Source organism: Leptodactylus fuscus, chromosome 7 (genome assembly GCF_031893055.1).
Source record: "Leptodactylus fuscus isolate aLepFus1 chromosome 7, aLepFus1.hap2, whole genome shotgun sequence".
In the NCBI taxonomy this organism is placed as follows: Eukaryota; Metazoa; Chordata; class Amphibia; order Anura; family Leptodactylidae; genus Leptodactylus; species Leptodactylus fuscus.
This window is the reverse complement of record NC_134271.1, coordinates 142,374,916-142,401,314: the sequence shown is the minus strand read 5'-3', so window position 1 is coordinate 142,401,314 and position 26,399 is coordinate 142,374,916. Positions and strand designations below refer to the sequence as shown.

General features: G+C 41.1%; 1 protein-coding gene across 1 annotated transcript in view; it reads right to left on the bottom strand.

The window, feature by feature from the left end:
* SH2D2A (SH2 domain containing 2A) overlaps positions 1-25,631 on the bottom strand; it is a 32,244-nt gene extending 6,613 nt beyond the window's left edge. Inside the window, exons 1-3 of the mRNA XM_075283543.1 lie at positions 25,610-25,631; positions 6,840-6,970; positions 5,574-5,707 (exon numbers count right to left, since the gene is read on the bottom strand). Coding sequence (XP_075139644.1) covers positions 5,574-5,707; positions 6,840-6,970; positions 25,610-25,631 — 287 coding nt within the window. The remainder of the gene's footprint in view (positions 1-5,573; positions 5,708-6,839; positions 6,971-25,609) is intronic.
* Between the last annotated feature and the right edge of the window lie 768 nt (positions 25,632-26,399).

Sequence of the window (26,399 nt, the reverse complement as noted above, 5' to 3'; positions counted from 1 at the left end):
TCACAGTACAGGGATAATACACACAGTGATGTCACAGTACAGGATAATACACACAGTGATGTCACAGTACAGGATAATACACACAGTGATGTCACAGTACAGGATAATACACACAGTGATGTCACAGTACAGAGATAATACACACAGTGATGTCACAGTACAGAGATAATACACACAGTGATGTCACAGTACAGAGATAATACACACAGTGATGTCACAGTACAGAGATAATACACACAGTGATGTCACAGTACAGAGATAATACACACAGTGATGTCACAGTACAGGGATAATACACACAGTGATGTCACAGTACAGGATAATACACACAGTGATGTCACAGTACAGGATAATACACACAGTGATGTCACAGTACAGTAGAATTAGGTAAAATTAGGTAATTATGGGGTTCTATACTAAGGGGGCGTTCACACTACCGTCATTGTCCGACAGGTAGTGTCCGCTCCCAGTGTCCACTCAAAATCTGTCACGGACATTAGCAGCGGACACTAGCTGTGTCTGTGACACTTGTCATTCATTTAAATGGAGATCGGGTGCGTTGTTTTACACTCCCTGCCTGTCCTTACCTGTCCGTTCCTAAAGATGTCTGACTTTTCAAGCGGACAGAAAAAACCTACATGTCGGGTTTTTCTGTCCGCTTGAAGAGTCGGACATCTTTAGGAACGGACAGCTAAGGACAGGCACGCAGTGTAAAACAACGCACCCGATCTCCATTTAAATGAATGACAAGTGTCACGGACACAGCTAGTGTCCGCTCCTAATGTCCGTGACAGATTTTGAGTGGACACTGGGAGCGGACACTACCTGTCGGACAATGACGGTAGTGTGAACGCCCCCTAACTCTATATAGAGATACTGTAGCTTTGGTTAGTAGTTTGCCCCATAGCGGCTGCTAGGTCCGCCGCCACCCTCAGAGTTATAACCACAGATGCTGTAATTCTGGTTCACCACTACCATGTAATAATTGTACAATGAGGAGAACTACTTACCTGTACGACAGGACAAATCCAACTCGGCTTTCACAGAATCGGATAAGGAAACACCCCAGCGGCTTATCTTGTAACATTTCTTCTGCTCGGCTGTGTGTGACAGGAGGGGTACAGGGGAAAATCTGATGAGATCATTTACAATAAAACAGAAAACCATTTATTGAGGGTGGACGTAGTCATATGCGAATTGTCTAATATTTAGCCTGGTATTGTGTGACCTTCACCATTGTGATCTCCGGTATTGGAATCATAGGTCCATATAACTCAGTACTATTAGGCCCTGAGAGGACCATATAACACAGTACTATTAGGTCCTGATAGGTCCATATAACTCAGTACTATTAGGCCCTGATAGGTCCATATAACACGGTACTATTAGGCCCTGAGAGGACCATATAACACGGTACTATTAGGCCCTGATAGGTCCATATAACTCAGTACTATTAGGCCCTGAGAGGACCATATAACACAGTACTATTAGGCCCTGATAGGTCCATATAACACGGTACTATTAGGCCCTGAGAGGACCATATAACACAGTACTATTAGGCCCTGATAGGTCCATATAACACGGTACTATTAGGCCCAGTAGGTCCATATAACACGGTACTATTAGGCCCTGATAGGTCCATATAACTCAGTACTATTAGGCCCTGATAGGTCCATATAACACGGTACTATTAGGCCCAGTAGGTCCATATAACACGGTACTATTAGGCCCAGTAGGTCCATATAACTCAGTACTATTAGGCCCTGATAGGACCATATAACTCAGTACTATTAGGCCCTGATAGGACCATATAACACAGTACTATTAGGTCCTGATAGGTCCATATAACTCAGTACTATTAGGCCCTGATAGGTCCATATAACACGGTACTATTAGGCCCTGAGAGGACCATATAACACGGTACTATTAGGCCCTGATAGGTCCATATAACTCAGTACTATTAGGCCCTGAGAGGACCATATAACACAGTACTATTAGGCCCTGATAGGTCCATATAACACGGTACTATTAGGCCCTGAGAGGACCATATAACACAGTACTATTAGGCCCTGATAGGTCCATATAACACGGTACTATTAGGCCCAGTAGGTCCATATAACACGGTACTATTAGGCCCTGATAGGTCCATATAACTCAGTACTATTAGGCCCTGATAGGTCCATATAACACGGTACTATTAGGCCCAGTAGGTCCATATAACTCAGTACTATTAGGCCCTGATAGGACCATATAACTCAGTACTATTAGGCCCTGATAGGACCATATAACATGGTACTATTAGGTCCTGAGAGGACCATATAACACAGTACTATTAGGCCCTGATAGGTCCATATAACACGGTACTATTAGGCCCTGATAGGTCCATATAACTCAGTACTATTAGGCCCTGATAGGTCCATATAACACAGTACTATTAGGCCCTGATAGGTCCATATAACACAGTACTATTAGGCCCTGATAGGTCCATATAACTCAGTACTATTAGGCCCTGATAGGTCCATATAACACAGTACTATTAGGCCCTGATAGGTCCATATAACACAGTACTGTTAGGCCCTGATAGGACCATATAACACAGTACTATTAGGCCCTGATAGGACCATATAACACAGTACTATTAGGCCCTGATAGGTCCATATAACACGGTACTATTAGGCCCTGATAGGTCCATATAACTCAGTACTATTAGGCCCTGATAGGTCCATATAACTCAGTACTATTAGGCCCTGATAGGTCCATATAACACAGTACTATTAGGCCCTGATAGGTCCATATAACTCAGTACTATTAGGCCCTGATAGGTCCATATAACACAGTACTATTAGGCCCTGATAGGTCCATATAACACAGTACTATTAGGCCCTGATAGGACCATATAACACAGTACTATTAGGCCCTGATAGGACCATATAACACAGTACTATTAGGCCCTGATAGGTCCATATAACACAGTACTATTAGGCCCTGATAGGACCATTTAACACAGTACTATTAGGCCCTGATAGGTCCATATAACACGGTACTATTAGGCCCTGATAGGACCATATAACTCAGTACTATTAGGCCCTGATAGGACCATATAACTCAGTACTATTAGGCCCTGATAGGACCATATAACATGGTACTATTAGGTCCTGAGAGGACCATATAACACAGTACTATTAGGCCCTGATAGGTCCATATAACACGGTACTATTAGGCCCTGATAGGTCCATATAACTCAGTACTATTAGGCCCTGATAGGTCCATATAACACAGTACTATTAGGTCCTGATAGGTCCATATAACACGGTACTATTAGGCCCAGTAGGTCCATATAACACAGTACTATTAGGCCCTGATAGGACCATATAACACAGTACTATTAGGCCCTGATAGGTTCATATAACACAGTACTATTAGGCCCTGATAGGTCCATATAACTCAGTACTATTAGGCCCTGATAGGACCATATAACACAGTACTATTAGGCCCTGATAGGACCATATAACACAGTACTATTAGGCCCTGATAGGTCCATATAACACAGTACTATTAGGCCCTGATAGGACCATATAACACAGTACTATTAGGCCCCGATAGGACATATAACACAGTACTATGAGGCCCAGTAGGTCCATATAATACAGACCTATTTTATCACGATAGGTCCATATAACACAGTACTATTAGGTCCTGAGAGGTCTATATAACACAGTACTATTAGGTCCTGATAGGTCCATATAACACGGTACTATTAGGCCCTGATAGGTTCATATAACACAGTACTATTAGGCCCTGATAGGACCATATAACTCAGTACTATTAGGCCCTGATAGGACCATATAACTCAGTACTATTAGGCCCTGATAGGTCCATATAACACAGTACTATTAGGCCCTGATAGGTCCATATAACACAGTACTATTAGGCCCTGATAGGACCATATAACACAGTACTATTAGGCCCTGATAGGACCATATAACACAGTACTATTAGGTCCTGATAGGTCCATATAACACGGTACTATTAGGCCCTGATAGGTTCATATAACACAGTACTATTAGGCCCTGATAGGACCATATAACTCAGTACTATTAGGCCCTGATAGGACCATATAACTCAGTACTATTAGGCCCTGATAGGTCCATATAACACAGTACTATTAGGCCCTGATAGGTCCATATAACACAGTACTATTAGGCCCTGATAGGTCCATATAACACAGTACTATTAGGCCCTGATAGGTCCATATAACACAGTACTATTAGGCCCTGATAGGACCATATAACACAGTACAATTAGGCCCCGATAGGACATATAACACAGTACTATTAGGCCCAGTAGGTCCATATAATACAGACCTATTTTATCACGATAGGTCCATATAACAGTACTATTAGGTCCTGAGAGGTCTATATAACACAGTACTATTAGGTCCTGATAGGTCCATATAACACGGTACTATTAGGTCCTGAGAGCTCCATATAACATGGTACTATTAGGTTCCGATAGGTCCACATGACACAGTACTATTATGCAAGGATAGGTCCGTATAATACACAGCTTGGTACATATGTGATGTAGTGGCGTGCATGTGAGTTCTCTATAATTTCACCACAACTTTTGGGCGTCTGTTAGCTCCTCCCTTGAGACCCTCACCACAGATTACCAGTGTATAAGGCATTGATCCCAGCTCTATTGTTAGAAACCCCCCAAAACCACACTGACGTCCTGTTACATTTTACAAGAGCACACGCACCTATTCTGAGTAAAGAAAACCTAGTGTCATGAGACTCATGACGTTGGCGTCCTCTCACCCCTACCCCAAAATATGCAAATGACTTGGCGGGTAAAGAATGTACACATACTTCCACTTTAACCCTTTCCGGGCTGTAGTCACAGCAAAAAGATGTAGGCTGTTATGTGGTAGGAAACACTAGCAATCGGCCTATATACCATGTGCCTAAAGAATGAGCGATTATATGTGAATATTTGTACAAAATTGTAAAAAAAATACTGAAGTGACAAAATAAAATTTTTGTATACATAGGATTCAGGAGCGTCTGGAATTTTTTAATTTCAAAAACAGCGCCACTTCTGATTACTGGTTGTGACTGGCAATGCAGCTTAATTGCATTCAATATAATGGGACTGAGCTGCAATTCCATAAATAGCCTATAGAACCCCCCCTCCCTCTTAACTTGTCCTAAAATTGGGCAGAGGACCTTCTGAGGCCCAGCAAATTCTCTATAATTTACGACAGGAGCTGACTTTCCATCTTACAGAAGGCCATTGGTGTTCCTAAATCGTGTCCGTCTTAAAGGTGTAATTTTAATATATCTCAGTCCTGATGATGGGGATCAAGACTGGCGAATGTTACAAATATCATTGTGTTTTGGTCCATGATGTTTTTGGGGCCTATGATGTTATAGTTAGCTATATCTGAAGAACCCAGAGGAATGACCTCTCTACATACATCTCGTCCACATCAAGGAGGCCTTAAAGTATTAAATACTATAAAAGTACTGTATAAAAACATCCTACAAAAGACCCACAGCACTAACACTCACCTCCGTGTAATAAATCCATGGAACCAGTCTGCAAAGCGGCCATTTTTAAGCAGCTTTTTCCTCTGGGTCCTTTCAAACCATTGATACGTTTGGTCTTTCAGGCTGGCTCCAGGGTTTCTTGATGTCTCTGTATTCTAAGGAACAAAAACATATGGTGGTTTAGAATGATGGTGATCACAGCTGTACCCATGTGCCTTAAAGGGGACCTTTCACCAACTCCAACTTTTTGCATCCTTCAATAGGTGCCATTTTGCTGATTCTAACACAGTTGGAATTTTTTCTCTAGGCCATACCATTCCTGAGCAATTAGTGCTGAAAGTTTCAGCACCCAATATACTAATTAAATTCCCTACTGTGAGGTGGGCGGTCCTGGGCAAACAGTACAGTAGGGAGCAAAATTATTATATTGGGTGTTGAAACTAAATGTAGTGATTGTTCAGGAATGGTGAGGGCTAGAGAAAAAATTCCAACTGTGCCAGAATCAGTGGAGCGGAGCCTATAGAAGGAGATGGAGTTGGTGGAGATAGTGAAAGGTCCTTTCTAAGTAGTGAAAATCATGTGAATTGCATACACAACAAATGGAATTTTTTTCATACGTGTACTAGATTCTTACGGCTGTGGAGGAAGTGGACAGATTTTTATTTTATGATATTCTTGGGCAATTTTTTGAAAATTCAAGTTTCATCCTCTGTAATACAGACCAAGAGAGCACAAGCTGAAATTTTTTCTAGACAGACCATGGGCATGCACTACTATGGCTCCATGTGTAGTCTGTTGTACTCATGGCATACTTGCTGACTCCCCTGGAATATCTTGGAGGATCCCAAGAAAGAGTCTCAGTAGAGCTAGCAAATCTCCCAGGTCTAGCAGAATGCTCCTGCATCCGTCATTCTCCCTATTATCTGTGACATGGGCATGTGCTGGTCACATCACCAAAAAAAGTTGTGGCGGGTACGTTACACATACACTACCCAAAAAGGGGCACATCTCCAAAAGAGGCGTGACCTCGCAAAAGAAAAAAGGGCCACCCGGGTAAAAGGCATGCCATTCTCCATTGTTGTCAGGTAGGACACATGGACATTGACCAAATATATGGGCCTTAGTGGAGAGCCCAGAGATGGTCACACGATGACACAATTGACCGCAATCACCAGTGGCCTATATAATGGCCATATACTGCAAGATGACATGCTGTAACAATGTGCAACGTGATTATAAAGGAAGCAACACTTGAGAGTGACACTTGAAGACAGTTTCAATTCTCACCTTATTTTTGGCCTCTATAGCCGTCTCTACGGACAATATGTCTTCTTTATGGCACGTTGTAGGGCTGCCGGCGGGTACGTCCTTGTTTGGAGGAACCGGCTTGAAAGTGCTGAAGAGGATGGGAGGGAAGTCTATGGATAAGAATATGGAGGTGTTAACAAGGATCAATTGCCAAAATAATATCAAATAACATAAAGTGTGTGGACGTGTCATGGGGTGCCCCTTTAAATATAGGATACCGTGGCTGTCTGATGTTAAAATTGGTCTCTACTCAGGGATAGTAGAAAGACACAGGCGGACATTTGGGTGAACGGTGACATGTTAATCAGATAGCAATGAGAATTAGTCACTGACTAAATAGATCATTTCCTCTTAAAGACATACATTTTTCAGGAAATACAGACGTCGGTGGGCAGCCCTGTCACAGACTATTTAGAAGAATCATGACTGAATCAGATACATCCTTGTTCGTCAATGTATGAGGTAAATGGTGAACAAACTCCGCAGACTGTTTGCCGCCATCTAGGCCACTTTCCGAGGTTCCTCAAATCGCGCTCATGAGATTCTTATCAGAGAAGAAGATCTGCCCTATAACCAACACTCATATCATAAGTGAGAATCTCCGGGTGACAACTTGTCAGAAGAACATTTCCTATATCTACCCTATACCGTAAAGAACAGGATGTTGACTATGGGTCGGAGATTGTCTTCTGCGCCAAGAGGGTTTATTTTTAGAACGAGATTCTCTGCCGCGGCTGCTAAAAGTCATCTTATTAGTAAGAGAAATGGTTTGCTCCTATATACTGTATTACATCGATGGCCAGAAATGAGAGCAAAGTCAGGGGTGGCCAGGGTGGGTGTAAAATATAGTCACCCATCCCGATCCCTGTTTGGCTTTGGCTCCAAAAACTGCATGTGCCTTCAAGACTCATCTATGGCAAGCTCCGCCTTATAGACTCGATGGATAACAACTCATAGCCTCTAACAACTCATAGCCGCAGATGTTGTACCTGGGGGGATTTGAACCCAGGACTCCAGCGCTGCAAGGCTGCAGTGCTAACTACTGAGCCACTGTGTTGCCCCAACTTCTAGACTCATTTCATGCATGCTACACCTTATAGACTCGATGGATAACAACTCATAGGCTCCAACTTCTAGACTCATCTAATCCAAGCTCTGCCTTATGGACTCAATGGAGAACAACTCATACATATATAGATATACGGCTATATACAGTGTCCGTATTACAGGCCGTATTACTCACATGTGCCCTATTAACTAGACGCACCACCTTGCCCTAGGACTTATTTCGCTCCCCAAATAAAAGCTGACCGATATAAATGCAACACCGACGTCTGCTTCCCCCATGACTAAATCTGTGTATGCGTAGGGTCAGTGTGGTCAGACTTCTTCTTATGTCACACGAAGCAAAACCACAACAAGCCGGTGTATTCACTACGCAAATCGCAAAACCTCCGACTATAAGGCTAAAGACCCACGTAGTGAGCCGTAGCCAAAAAGTGCGGTGGGAAAAATTGTGACGGAAACGCATCAGTTTTTCCTGCAGCGCTTTTCACAGAAAGTCCGCAGAGTTTTTCTTCACAGACTTTCTGCTTCCATTATACCTGTAGGGAAACCGCGATTCCATAGACGATTGTGACTGTGATACTGATTAAAGGGCCGTCCATATCTAGTCCCATATAACTGATTACTGCCGTACACTATAGGGGTGTGTTCACACAGGGCTTCAGGACTTTTATTTTGACATGCTTTTTTACATAATGTATTTTTTGCCCATGGTTTTTGATCACAGTTTTTTAGGGTAGGTTCACACAGCTAACTAGTGTACATTCCCCACATCATTTATACCAGATTTCTGGCAAAAAATCTCACCACGTCCTCTTTTCACAAACTGACGATTTGCCCCAAAACTTTTTATGACTTGTATGCCAAAAAAAAATAGCATAATAAATGTGTCCCAATATGATCAGTGATGTCACAGTACAGGATAATACACACAGTGATGTCACAGTACAGGATAATACACACAGTGATGTCACAGTACAGGATAATACACACAGTGATGTCACAGTACAGGGATAATACACACAGTGATGTCAAAGTACAGAGATAATACACACAGTGATGTCACAGTACAGGGATAATACACACAGTGATGTCACAGTACAGGATAATACACACAGTGATGTCACAGTACAGAGATAATACACACAGTGATGTCACAGTACAGAGATAATACACACAGTGATGTCACAGTACAGAGATAATACACACAGTGATGTCACAGTACAGGATAATACACACAGTGATGTCACAGTACAGGATAATACAAACAGTGATGTCACAGTACAGGGATAATACACAGTGATGTCACAGTACAGGGATAATACACACAGTGATGTCACAGTACAGGATAATACACTCAGTGATGTCACAGTACAGGATAATACACACAGTGATGTCACAGTACAGGATAATACACACAGTGATGTCACAGTACAGAGATAATACACACAGTGATGTCACAGTACAGAGATAATACACACAGTGATGTCACAGTACAGAGATAATACACAGTGATGTCACAGTACAGGATAATACACACAGTGATGTCACAGTACAGAGATAATACACACAGTGATGTCACAGTACAGGGATAATACACACAGTGATGTCACAGTACAGGGATAATACACACAGTGATGTCACAGTACAGAGATAATACACACAGTGATGTCACAGTACAGGATAATACACTCAGTGATGTCACAGTACAGGATAATACACACAGTGATGTCACAGTACAGGATAATACACACAGTGATGTCACAGTACAGGATAATACACTCAGTGATGTCACAGTACAGGATAATACACACAGTGATGTCACAGTACAGGATAATACACACAGTGATGTCACAGTACAGGGATAATACACACAGTGATGTCACAGTACAGAGATAATACACACAGTGATGTCACAGTACAGAGATAATACACACAGTGATGTCACAGTAAAGAGATAATACACACAGTGATGTCACAGTACAGGATAATACACACAGTGATGTCACAGTACAGATATAATACACACAGTGATGTCACAGTACAGGAATAATACACACAGTGATGTCACAGTACAGGGATAATACACATAGTGATGTCACAGTACAGGATAATACACACAGTGATGTCACAGTAAAGAGATAATACACACAATGATGTCACAGTACAGGGATAATACACACAGTGATGTCACAGTACAGAGATAATACAAACAGTGATGTCACAGTACAGAGATAATACACACAGTGATGTCACAGTACAGGGATAATACACACAGTGATGTCACAGTACAGGGATAATACACACAGTGATGTCACAGTACAGGGATAATACACACAGTGATGTCACAGTACAGGGATAATACACACAGTGATGTCACAGTACAGAGATAATACACACAGTGATGTCACAGTACAGAGATAATACACACAGTGATGTCACAGTACAGGATAATACACACAGTGATGTCACAGTGCAGGATAATACACACAGTGATGTCACAGTACAGAGATACTACACAGTGATGTCACAGTACAGAGATATTACACACAGTGATGTCACAGTACAGAGATACTACACAGTGATGTCACAGTACAGAGATACTACACAGTGATGTCACAGTACAGAGATAATACACACAGTGATGTCACAGTACAGGGATAATACACACAGTGATGTCACAGTACAGGGATAATACACACAGTGATGTCACAGTACAGAGATAATACACACAGTGATGTCACAGTACAGAGATAATACACACAGTGATGTCACAGTACAGAGATACTACACAGTGATGTCACAGTACAGAGATAATACACACAGTGATGTCACAGTACAGAGATAATACACACAGTGATGTCACAGTACAGGGATAATACACACAGTGATGTCACAGTACAGAGATAATACACACAGTGATGTCACAGTACAGGATAATACACACAGTGATGTCACAGTACAGGGATAATACACACAGTGATGTCACAGTACAGAGATAATACACACAGTGATGTCACAGTACAGGATAATACACACAGTGATGTCACAGTACAGAGATACTACACAGTGATGTCACAGTACAGAGATAATACACACAGTGATGTCACAGTACAGGAATAATACACACAGTGATGTCACAGTACAGAGATACTACACAGTGATGTCACAGTACAGGGATAATATACTCAGTGATGTCACAGTACAGGGATAATACACACAGTGATGTCACAGTACAGAGATAATGCACACAGTGATGTCACAGTACAGAGATAATACACACAGTGATGTCACAGTACAGGAATAATACACACAGTGATGTCACAGTACAGAGATACTACACAGTGATGTCACAGTACAGGGATAATATACTCAGTGATGTCACAGTACAGAGATAATACACACAGTGATGTCACAGTACAGGGATAATACACACAGTGATGTCACAGTACAGAGATAATACACACAGTGATGTCACAATACAGGATAATACACACAGTGATGTCACAGTACAGGGATAATACACACAGTGATGTCACAGTACAGGGATAATACACACAGTGATGTCACAGTACAGGATAATACACACAGTGATGTCACAGTACAGAGATAATACACACAGTGATGTCACAGTACAGGGATAATACACACAGTGATGTCACAGTACAGGGATAATACACACAGTGATGTCACAGTACAGGGATAATACACACAGTGATGTCACAGTACAGGGATAATACACACAGTGATGTCACAGTACAGGGATAATACACACAGTGATGTCACAGTACAGAGATAATACACACAGTGATGTCACAGTACAGGATAATACACACAGTGATGTCACAGTAAAGAGATAATACACACAGTGATGTCACAGTACAGGATAATACACACAGTGATGTCACAGTACAGGGATAATACACACAGTGATGTCACAGTACAGGGATAATACACACAGTGATGTCACAGTACAGGGATAATACACACAGTGATGTCACAGTACAGGGATAATACACACAGTGATGTCACAGTACAGGGATAATACACACAGTGATGTCACAGTACAGAGATAATACACACAGTGATGTCACAGTACAGGATAATACACACAGTGATGTCGCAGTACAGAGATAATACACACAGTGATGTCACAGTACAGAGATAATATACTCAGTGATGTCACAGTACAGAGATAATACACACAGTGATGTCACAGTACAGGGATAATACACATAGTGATGTCACAGTACAGGATAATACACACAGTGATGTCACAGTACAGAGATAATACACATAGTGATGTCACAGTACAGGGATAATATACTCAGTGATGTCACAGTACAGAGATAATACACACAGTGATGTCACAGTACAGGGATAATACACATAGTGATGTCACAGTACAGGGATAATACACACAGTGATGTCACAGTACAGGGATAATACACACAGTGATGTCACAGTACAGGGATTATACACACAGTGATGTCACAGTACAGGGATAATACACACAGTGATGTCACAGTACAGGATAATACACACAGTGATGTCACAGCACAGAGATACTACACAGTGATGTCACAGTACAGGGATAATACACACAGTGATGTCACAGTACAGGATAATACACACAGTGATGTCACAGTACAGGGATAATACACACAGTGATGTCACAGTACAGGATAATACACACAGTGATGTCACAGTACAGGATAATACACACAGTGATGTCACAGTACAGGGATAATACACATAGTGATGTCACAGTACAGGGATAATACACACAGTGATGTCACAGTACAGGGATAATACACACAGTGATGTCACAGTACAGGGATTATACACACAGTGATGTCACAGTACAGGGATAATACACACAGTGATGTCACAGTACAGGATAATACACACAGTGATGTCACAGTACAGAGATACTACACAGTGATGTCACAGTACAGGGATAATACACACAGTGATGTCACAGTACAGGATAATACACACAGTGATGTCACAGTACAGGGATAATACACACAGTGATGTCACAGTACAGGATAATACACACAGTGATGTCACAGTACAGGATAATACACACAGTGATGTCACAGTACAGGAATAATACACACAGTGATGTCACAGTACAGTGATAATACACACAGTGATGTCACAGTACAGGGATAATACACACAGTGATGTCACAGTACAGGGATAATACACACAGTGATGTCACAGTACAGGGATAATACACACAGTGATGTCACAGTACAGGATAATACACACAGTGATGTCACAGTACAGGGATAATACACACAGTGATGTCACAGTACAGGATAATACACACAGTGATGTCACAGTACAGAGATAATACACACAGTGATGTCACAGTACAGAGATAAAACACACAGTGATGTCACAGTAAAGAGATAATACACACAGTGATGTCACAGTACAGGATAATACACACAGTGATGTCACAGTACAGAGATACTACACAGTGATGTCACAGTACAGAGATAATACACACAGTGATGTCACAGTACAGGAATAATACACACAGTGATGTCACATTACAGAGATACTACACAGTGATGTCACAGTACAGGGATAATACACACAGTGATGTCACAGTACAGGGATAATACACACAGTGATGTCACAGTACAGGGATAATACACACAGTGATGTCACAGTACAGGGATAATACACAGTGATGTCACAGTACAGAGATAATACACACAGTGATGTCACAGTACAGAGATAATACACACAGTGATGTCACAGTAAAGAGATAATACACACAGTGATGTCACAGTACAGGATAATACACACAGTGATGTCACAGTACAGAGATACTACACAGTGATGTCACAGTACAGAGATAATACACACAGTGATGTCACAGTACAGGAATAATACACACAGTGATGTCACAGTACAGAGATACTACACAGTGATGTCACAGTACAGGATAATACACACAGTGATGTCACAGTACAGGGATAATATACTCAGTGATGTCACAGTACAGAGATAATACACACAGTGATGTCACAGTACAGGGATAATACACATAGTGATGTCACAGTACAGGGATAATACACACAGTGATGTCACAGTACAGGGATAATACACACAGTGATGTCACAGTACAGGGATAATACACACAGTGATGTCACAGTACAGGGATAATACACACAGTGATGTCACAGTACAGAGATAATACACACAGTGATGTCACAGTACAGGATAATACACACAGTGATGTCACAGTATAGGATAATACACACAGTGATGTCACAGTACAGAGATAATACACACAGTGATGTCACAGTACAGAGATAATACACACAGTGATGTCACAGTACAGGATAATACACACAGTGATGTCACAGTACAGAGATAATACACACAGTGATGTCACAGTACAGGGATAATACACATAGTGATGTCACAGTACAGGGATAATACACATAGTGATGTCACAGTACAGGGATAATACACACAGTGATGTCACAGTACAGGGATAATACACACAGTGATGTCACAGTACAGGGATAATACACACAGTGATGTCACAGTACAGAGATAATACACACAGTGATGTCACAGTACAGGATAATACACACAGTGATGTCACAGTAAAGAGATAATACACACAGTGATGTCACAGTACAGGATAATACACACAGTGATGTCACAGTACAGAGATACTACACAGTGATGTCACAGTACAGAGATAATACACACAGTGATGTCACAGTACAGAGATACTACACAGTGATGTCACAGTACAGGGATAATATACTCAGTGATGTCACAGTACAGGGATAATACACACAGTGATGTCACAGTACAGGGATAATACACACAGTGATGTCACAGTACAGGGATAATACACACAGTGATGTCACAGTACAGGGATAATACACACAGTGATGTCACAGTACAGGGATAATACACACAGTGATGTCATTGTACAGGGATAATACACACAGTGATGTCACAGTACAGGGATAATACACACAGTGATGTCACAGTACAGAGATAATACACACAGTGATGTCACAGTACAGGATAATACACACAGTGATGTCACAGTATAGGATAATACACACAGTGATGTCACAGTACAGAGATAATACACACAGTGATGTCACAGTACAGAGATAATACACACAGTGATGTCACAGTACAGGATAATACACACAGTGATGTCGCAGTACTGGGATAATACACACAGTGATGTCGCAGTACAGGGATAATACACACAGTGATGTCACAGTACAGAGATAATACACACAGTGATGTCACAGTACAGGGATAATACACACAGTGATGTCACAGTACAGGGATAATACACACAGTGATGTCACAGTACAGGGATAATACACACAGTGATGTCACAGTACAGGGATAATACACACAGTGATGTCACAGTACAGAGATAATACACACAGTGATGTCACAGTACAGAGATAATACACACAGTGATGTCACAGTACAGGATAATACACACAGTGATGTCACAGTGCAGGATAATACACACAGTGATGTCACAGTACAGAGATACTACACAGTGATGTCACAGTACAGAGATATTACACACAGTGATGTCACAGTACAGGGATAATACACACAGTGATGTCACAGTACAGAGATAATACACACAGTGATGTCACAGTACAGGGATAATACACACAGTGATGTCACAGTACAGAATAATACACACAGTGATGTCACAGTACAGGGATAATACACACAGTGATGTCACAGTACAGAGATAATACAAACAGTGATGTCACAGTACAGGGATAATACACACAGTGATGTCACAGTACAGGGATAATACACACAGTGATGTCACAGTACAGGGATAATACACACAGTGATGTCACAGTACAGGGATAATACACACAGTGATGTCACAGTACAGGGATAATACACACAGTGATGTCACAGTACAGAGATAATACACACAGTGATGTCACAGTACAGAGATAATACACACAGTGATGTCACAGTACAGGATAATACACACAGTGATGTCACAGTGCAGGATAATACACACAGTGATGTCACAGTACAGAGATACTACACAGAGATGTCACAGTACAGAGATATTACACACAGTGATGTCACAGTACAGAGATACTACACAGTGATGTCACAGTACAGAGATAATACACACAGTGATGTCACAGTACAGAGATACTACACAGTGATGTCACAGTACAGAGATAATACACACAGTGATGTCACAGTACAGGGATAATACACACAGTGATGTCACAGTACAGGGATAATACACACAGTGATGTCACAGTACAGAGATAATACACACAGTGATGTCACAGTACAGAGATAATACACACAGTGATGTCACAGTACAGAGATAATACACACAGTGATGTCACAGTACAGAGATAATACACACAGTGATGTCACAGTACAGAGATAATACACACAGTGATGTCACAGTACAGAGATAATACACACAGTGATGTCACAGTACAGGGATAATACACACAGTGATGTCACAGTACAGAGATAATACACACAGTGATGTCACAGTACAGGGATAATACACACAGTGATGTCACAGTACAGGGATAATACACACAGTGATGTCACAGTACAGAGATAATACACACAGTGATGTCACAGTACAGAGATAATACACACAGTGATGTCACAGTACAGGATAATACACACAGTGATGTCACAGTACAGGGATAATACACACAGTGATGTCACAGTACAGAGATAATACACACAGTGATGTCACAGTACAGGGATAATACACACAGTGATGTCACAGTACAGGGATAATACACACAGTGATGTCACAGTACAGGATAATACACACAGTGATGTCACAGTACAGGGATAATACACACAGTGATGTCACAGTACAGAGATAATACACACAGTGATGTCACAGTACAGGATAATACACACAGTGATGTCACAGTACAGAGATACTACACAGTGATGTCACAGTACAGAGATAATACACACAGTGATGTCACAGTACAGGAATAATACACACAGTGATGTCACAGTACAGAGATACTACACAGTGATGTCACAGTACAGGGATAATATACTCAGTGATGTCACAGTACAGGGATAATACACACAGTGATGTCACAGTACAGAGATAATGCACACAGTGATGTCACAGTACAGAGATAATACACACAGTGATGTCACAGTACAGGAATAATACACACAGTGATGTCACAGTACAGAGATACTACACAGTGATGTCACAGTACAGGGATAATATACTCAGTGATGTCACAGTACAGAGATAATACACACAGTGATGTCACAGTACAGGGATAATACACACAGTGATGTCACAGTACAGAGATAATACACACAGTGATGTCACAATACAGGATAATACACACAGTGATGTCACAGTACAGGGATAATACACACAGTGATGTCACAGTACAGGGATAATACACACAGTGATGTCACAGTACAGGATAATACACACAGTGATGTCACAGTACAGAGATAATACACACAGTGATGTCACAGTACAGGGATAATACACACAGTGATGTCACAGTACAGGGATAATACACACAGTGATGTCACAGTACAGGGATAATACACACAGTGATGTCACAGTACAGGGATAATACACACAGTGATGTCACAGTACAGGGATAATACACACAGTGATGTCACAGTACAGAGATAATACACACAGTGATGTCACAGTACAGGATAATACACACAGTGATGTCACAGTAAAGAGATAATACACACAGTGATGTCACAGTACAGGATAATACACACAGTGATGTCACAGTACAGGGATAATACACACAGTGATGTCACAGTACAGGGATAATACACACAGTGATGTCACAGTACAGGGATAATACACACAGTGATGTCACAGTACAGGGATAATACACACAGTGATGTCACAGTACAGGGATAATACACACAGTGATGTCACAGTACAGAGATAATACACACAGTGATGTCACAGTACAGGATAATACACACAGTGATGTCACAGTAAAGAGATAATACACACAGTGATGTCACAGTACAGGATAATACACACAGTGATGTCACAGTACAGGGATAATACACACAGTGATGTCACAGTACAGGGATAATACACACAGTGATGTCACAGTACAGGGATAATACACACAGTGATGTCACAGTACAGGGATAATACACACAGTGATGTCACAGTACAGGGATAATACACACAGTGATGTCACAGTACAGGATAATACACACAGTGATGTCGCAGTACAGAGATAATACACACAGTGATGTCACAGTACAGAGATAATATACTCAGTGATGTCACAGTACAGAGATAATACACACAGTGATGTCACAGTACAGGGATAATACACATAGTGATGTCACAGTACAGGATAATACACACAGTGATGTCACAGTACAGAGATAATACACATAGTGATGTCACAGTACAGGGATAATATACTCAGTGATGTCACAGTACAGAGATAATACACACAGTGATGTCACAGTACAGGGATAATACACATAGTGATGTCACAGTACAGGGATAATACACACAGTGATGTCACAGTACAGGGATAATACACACAGTGATGTCACAGTACAGGGATTATACACACAGTGATGTCACAGTACAGGGATAATACACACAGTGATGTCACAGTACAGGATAATACACACAGTGATGTCACAGCACAGAGATACTACACAGTGATGTCACAGTACAGGGATAATACACACAGTGATGTCACAGTACAGGATAATACACACAGTGATGTCACAGTACAGGGATAATACACACAGTGATGTCACAGTACAGGATAATACACACAGTGATGTCACAGTACAGGATAATACACACAGTGATGTCACAGTACAGGGATAATACACATAGTGATGTCACAGTACAGGGATAATACACACAGTGATGTCACAGTACAGGGATAATACACACAGTGATGTCACAGTACAGGGATTATACACACAGTGATGTCACAGTACAGGGATAATACACACAGTGATGTCACAGTACAGGATAATACACACAGTGATGTCACAGTACAGAGATACTACACAGTGATGTCACAGTACAGGGATAATACACACAGTGATGTCACAGTACAGGATAATACACACAGTGATGTCACAGTACAGGGATAATACACACAGTGATGTCACAGTACAGGGATAATACACACAGTGATGTCACAGTACAGAGATAATACACACAGTGATGTCACAGTACAGGATAATACACACAGTGATGTCACAGTACAGGATAATACACACAGTGATGTCACAGTACAGGAATAATACACACAGTGATGTCACAGTACAGTGATAATACACACAGTGATGTCACAGTACAGGGATAATACACACAGTGATGTCACAGTACAGGGATAATACACACAGTGATGTCACAGTACAGGGATAATACACACAGTGATGTCACAGTACAGGATAATACACACAGTGATGTCACAGTACAGGGATAATACACACAGTGATGTCACAGTACAGGATAATACACACAGTGATGTCACAGTACAGAGATAATACACACAGTGATGTCACAGTACAGAGATAAAACACACAGTGATGTCACAGTAAAGAGATAATACACACAGTGATGTCACAGTACAGGATAATACACACAGTGATGTCACAGTACAGAGATACTACACAGTGATGTCACAGTACAGAGATAATACACACAGTGATGTCACAGTACAGGAATAATACACACAGTGATGTCACATTACAGAGATACTACACAGTGATGTCACAGTACAGGGATAATACACACAGTGATGTCACAGTACAGGGATAATACACACAGTGATGTCACAGTACAGGGATAATACACACAGTGATGTCACAGTACAGGGATAATACACAGTGATGTCACAGTACAGAGATAATACACACAGTGATGTCACAGTACAGAGATAATACACACAGTGATGTCACAGTAAAGAGATAATACACACAGTGATGTCACAGTACAGGATAATACACACAGTGATGTCACAGTACAGAGATACTACACAGTGATGTCACAGTACAGAGATAATACACACAGTGATGTCACAGTACAGGAATAATACACACAGTGATGTCACAGTACAGAGATACTACACAGTGATGTCACAGTACAGGATAATACACACAGTGATGTCACAGTACAGGGATAATATACTCAGTGATGTCACAGTACAGAGATAATACACACAGTGATGTCACAGTACAGGGATAATACACATAGTGATGTCACAGTACAGGGATAATACACACAGTGATGTCACAGTACAGGGATAATACACACAGTGATGTCACAGTACAGGGATAATACACACAGTGATGTCACAGTACAGGGATAATACACACAGTGATGTCACAGTACAGAGATAATACACACAGTGATGTCACAGTACAGGATAATACACACAGTGATGTCACAGTATAGGATAATACACACAGTGATGTCACAGTACAGAGATAATACACACAGTGATGTCACAGTACAGAGATAATACACACAGTGATGTCACAGTACAGGATAATACACACAGTGATGTCACAGTACAGAGATAATACACACAGTGATGTCACAGTACAGGGATAATACACATAGTGATGTCACAGTACAGGGATAATACACATAGTGATGTCACAGTACAGGGATAATACACACAGTGATGTCACAGTACAGGGATAATACACACAGTGATGTCACAGTACAGGGATAATACACACAGTGATGTCACAGTACAGAGATAATACACACAGTGATGTCACAGTACAGGATAATACACACAGTGATGTCACAGTACAGAGATACTACACAGTGATGTCACAGTACAGAGATAATACACACAGTGATGTCACAGTACAGAGATACTACACAGTGATGTCACAGTACAGGGATAATATACTCAGTGATGTCACAGTACAGGGATAATACACACAGTGATGTCACAGTACAGGGATAATACACACAGTGATGTCACAGTACAGGGATAATACACACAGTGATGTCACAGTACAGGGATAATACACACAGTGATGTCACAGTACAGGGATAATACACACAGTGATGTCATTGTACAGGGATAATACACACAGTGATGTCACAGTACAGGGATAATACACACAGTGATGTCACAGTACAGAGATAATACACACAGTGATGTCACAGTACAGGATAATACACACAGTGATGTCACAGTATAGGATAATACACACAGTGATGTCACAGTACAGAGATAATACACACAGTGATGTCACAGTACAGAGATAATACACACAGTGATGTCACAGTACAGGATAATACACACAGTGATGTCGCAGTACTGGGATAATACACACAGTGATGTCGCAGTACAGGGATAATACACACAGTGATGTCACAGTACAGAGATAATACACACAGTGATGTCACAGTACAGGGATAATACACACAGTGATGTCACAGTACAGCGATAATACACACAGTGATGTCACAGTACAGGGATAATACACACAGTGATGTCACAGTACAGGGATAATACACACAGTGATGTCACAGTACAGGATAATACACACAGTGATGTCACAGTACAGGATAATACACACAGTGATGTCACAGTACAGAGATAATATACACAGTGATGTTACAGTACAGGATAATACACACAGTGATGTCACAGTACAGGATAATACACACAGTGATGTCACAGTACAGAGATAATACACACAGTGATGTCACAGTACAGAGATAATACACACAGTGATGTCACAGTATAGGGATAATACACACAGTGATGTCACAGTACAGGGATAATACACACAGTGATGTCACAGTACAGGATAATACACACAGTGATGTCACAGTACAGAGATAATACACACAGTGATGTCACAGTACAGGGATAATACACACAGTGATGTCACAGTACAGAGATAATACACACAGTGATGTCACAGTATAGGGATAATACACACAGTGATGTCACAGTACAGGGATAATACACACAGTGATGTCACAGTACAGGATAATACACACAGTGATGTCACAGTACAGAGATAATACACACAGTGATGTCACAGTACAGGATAATACACACAGTGATGTCACAGTACAGGATAATACACACAGTGATGTCACAGTACAGAGATAATACACACAGTGATGTCACAGTACAGGGATAATACACACTTTGATGTCACAGTACAGAGATAATACACACAGTGATGTCACAGTACAGGGATAATACACACAGTGATGTCACAGTATAGGGATAATACACACAGTGATGTCACAGTACAGGGATAATACACACAGTGATGTCACAGTATATAGATAATACACACAGTGATGTCACAGTACAGAGATAATACACACAGTGATGTCACAGTACAGAGATAATACACACAGTGATGTCACAGTACAGGGATAATACACACAGTGTTGTCACAGTACAGGGATAATACACACAGTGATGTCACAGTACAGAGATAATACACACAGTGATGTCACAGTACAGGGATAATACACACAGTGATGTCACAGTACAGGATAATACACACAGTGATGTCACAGTACAGAGATAATACACACAGTGATGTCACAGTACAGGGATAATACACACAGTGATGTCACAGTACAGAGATAATACACACAGTGATGTCACAGTACAGGGATAATACACACAGTGATGTCACAGTACAGAGATAATACACACAGTGATGTCACAGTACAGGATAATACACACAGTGATGTCACAGTAAAGAGATAATACACACAGTGATGTCACAGTACAGGATAATACACACAGTGATGTCACAGTACAGAGATACTACACAGTGATGTCACAGTACAGAGATAATACACACAGTGATGTCACAGTACAGAGATACTACACAGTGATGTCACAGTACAGGGATAATATACTCAGTGATGTCACAGTACAGGGATAATACACACAGTGATGTCACAGTACAGGGATAATACACACAGTGATGTCACAGTACAGGGATAATACACACAGTGATGTCACAGTACAGGGATAATACACACAGTGATGTCACAGTACAGGGATAATACACACAGTGATGTCACAGTACAGGGATAATACACACAGTGATGTCATTGTACAGGGATAATACACACAGTGATGTCACAGTACAGGGATAATACACACAGTGATGTCACAGTACAGAGATAATACACACAGTGATGTCACAGTACAGGATAATACACACAGTGATGTCACAGTACAGGGATAATACACACAGTGATGTCACAGTACAGGGATAATACACACAGTGATGTCACAGTACAGGATAATACACACAGTGATGTCACAGTACAGGATAATACACACAGTGATGTCACAGTACAGGGATAATACACACAGTGATGTCACAGTACAGGATAATACACACAGTGATGTCACAGTACAGAGATAATACACACAGTGATGTCACAGTACAGGATAATACACACAGTGATGTCACAGTACAGGATAATACACACAGTGATGTCACAGTACAGGATAATACACACAGTGATGTCACAGTACAGAGATAATACACACAGTGATGTCACAGTACAGGATAATACACACAGTGATGTCACAGTACAGGATAATACACACAGTGATGTCACAGTACAGGATAATACACACAGTGATGTCACAGTACAGAGATAATACACACAGTGATGTCACAGTACAGGGATAATACACACAGTGATGTCACAGTACAGAGATAATACACACAGTGATGTCACAGTACAGGGATAATACACACAGTGATGTCACAGTACAGAGATAATACACACAGTGATGTCACAGTATAGGGATAATACACACAGTGATGTCACAGTACAGGGATAATACACACAGTGATGTCACAGTACAGGATAATACACACGGTGATGTCACAGTACAGAGATAATACACACAGTGATGTCACAGTACAGGGATAATACACACAGTGATGTCACAGTACAGAGATAATACACACAGTGATGTCACAGTATAGGGATAATACACACAGTGATGTCACAGTACAGGGATAATACACACAGTGATGTCACAGTACAGGATAATACACACAGTGATGTCACAGTACAGAGATAATACACACAGTGATGTCACAGTACAGGATAATACACACAGTGATGTCACAGTACAGGATAATACACACAGTGATGTCACAGTACAGAGATAATACACACAGTGATGTCACAGTACAGGGATAATACACACTTTGATGTCACAGTATAGGGATAATACACACAGTGATGTCACAGTATAGGGATAATACACACAGTGATGTCACAGTACAGGGATAATACACACAGTGATGTCACAGTATAGAGATAATACACACAGTGATGTCACAGTACAGGGATAATACACACAGTGATGTCACAGTACAGAGATAATACACACAGTGATGTCACAGTACAGAGATAATACACACAGTGATGTCACAGTACGGGGATAATACACACAGTGATGTCACAGTACAGGGATAATACACACAGTGATGTCACAGTACAGAGATAATACACACAGTGATGTCACAGTACAGAGATAATACACACAGTGATGTCACAGTACAGGGATAATACACACAGTGATGTCACAGTACAGGGATAATACACACAGTGATGTCACAGTACAGAGATAATACACACAGTGATGTCACAGTACAGTCATACACCTTACTGCTATGTGAAAAATTGACCCTACATTGGAGCAATAACCACATGGGGACCCGAAAGACGGAATCGCTGCCTTCTAAATATCAGTTACACGCGGACACTCGCAGACCCCATAGACTATAATGGGGTCCAACAGGTTTCCCTTCCAGTTTCCAACAATCTGAAACCAGAGAGAAATAAGTCCCCCGTGTGCAGGATTTTGATTCAGTGGCGGAGTCTCCGTATAAGTCTCCCAGCACTAGTGTGAATCCAGCCTTACTAAGTCCACCAGGCAGAAAAAGCAGCCATGGAACGTACTGCAGTAATGTGAACAACAGTCATAACAGTGTGTGGCTTGGTCTGCCGCTCATCTATAGGCACCTATTGTGGTTTCAATGCAGGTTATAAATGAGAACATGCAAAAATACTGCACGGCAAAGCCCTGAATATACCCAAACACTCAAAACAAAACAATGCTAATAGTCTGGCAAACTTAGGACCCTGCTTGTCTGAGCAACTGAACATTTTCAGAATCCAATCAAATTCCAGGTTTTAAGGATTTTTTAGGGTTTGGGTTCCTTGATGTCCATTATGGGTTGACGTTTACAAAATGCATAGCATTTTATCCACTTTGGGACTCAGGTTTCGAGACCAGGGCACTATCTATAAGGGGTTTGTAGGTTTTGTATGGTTTTTGGGTGCCCACTAGAGTACCAGAGGGTCCTCCGGTGGGCCAAGTTTCTAATAATGGTCCCAAATTTGAAGGATACTATGGTCTATTTCCTGGGGGGTTTGGAGGACGGGTCCAGGAAACCTCAGATGTAGATGGCGGCTAAGATTTTGGACCATATACTGCAGATCCTACTGCGACAAGGAACCAAAAATCAGAACTTGAAGGAGTCAAAAAGTGTCCGGTATAATCCGAGGACCTGGAGGAAGCCAGAAGAAAGTGGGCACTTACCATTCTGGTAGTCATAGGCCATCCTGGTCACCGTATAGATAACGTATAGGTGACGTGGGCTCAAGCCTGGCGCTCTGCTGGTCCCCGACTCCGGCTCATTGCTTGTATAGTCTCAGCGGCAGGAAACAAAGTCTAAGCCACAACATAAGGCGATGTCAAGAAGGTGTCAAGAGATCTGAACGTGAAAAGCACGCCCTTCATCACCGACGTCATGGAAAGAGCACCCAGCGCGCTGAGGTTTGCAGTTTTTAAGAACGATGGGTCTGGTTTTTTTCTTTCGTTAGCAGCAACGCTTCATTTTAGCCCTTTTTTTTCCTTATTGTGTAACCTTCTATGTTCTTCCTGTTTTCACAAAACAATCGGAGAGCGATGATATCTCTGTTCTCAATGAGTCTATGGACACTTAAAGGGGCGCTCCTATGACGGCACATCAAGGTTACAGAGAAACCAGATTATGCAGCTTTATAGTACCTGGAGGTGCAAATAGCCCCCCCTACTGGTGAAAGATCATGTGCCGCCACATCACTCATCATGGGGATCTCTCTTCACGCTCTCGTTTACAGACTGCGGCATTGTGACCACATGATACCCCGCCATGACACATCGGAAGATCGCCAAAAAGGAAGAAGCCACCAAAAATGGATTTTTTAAAAAAAACTATACTTTATTTTTAAGAATTTTTTATGATTTTATATTCAATCTCACTATCTATAAATTTAATATATATATATATATATATATATATATATATATATATATATATATTTATTTATTTATTTATTTTTTATTT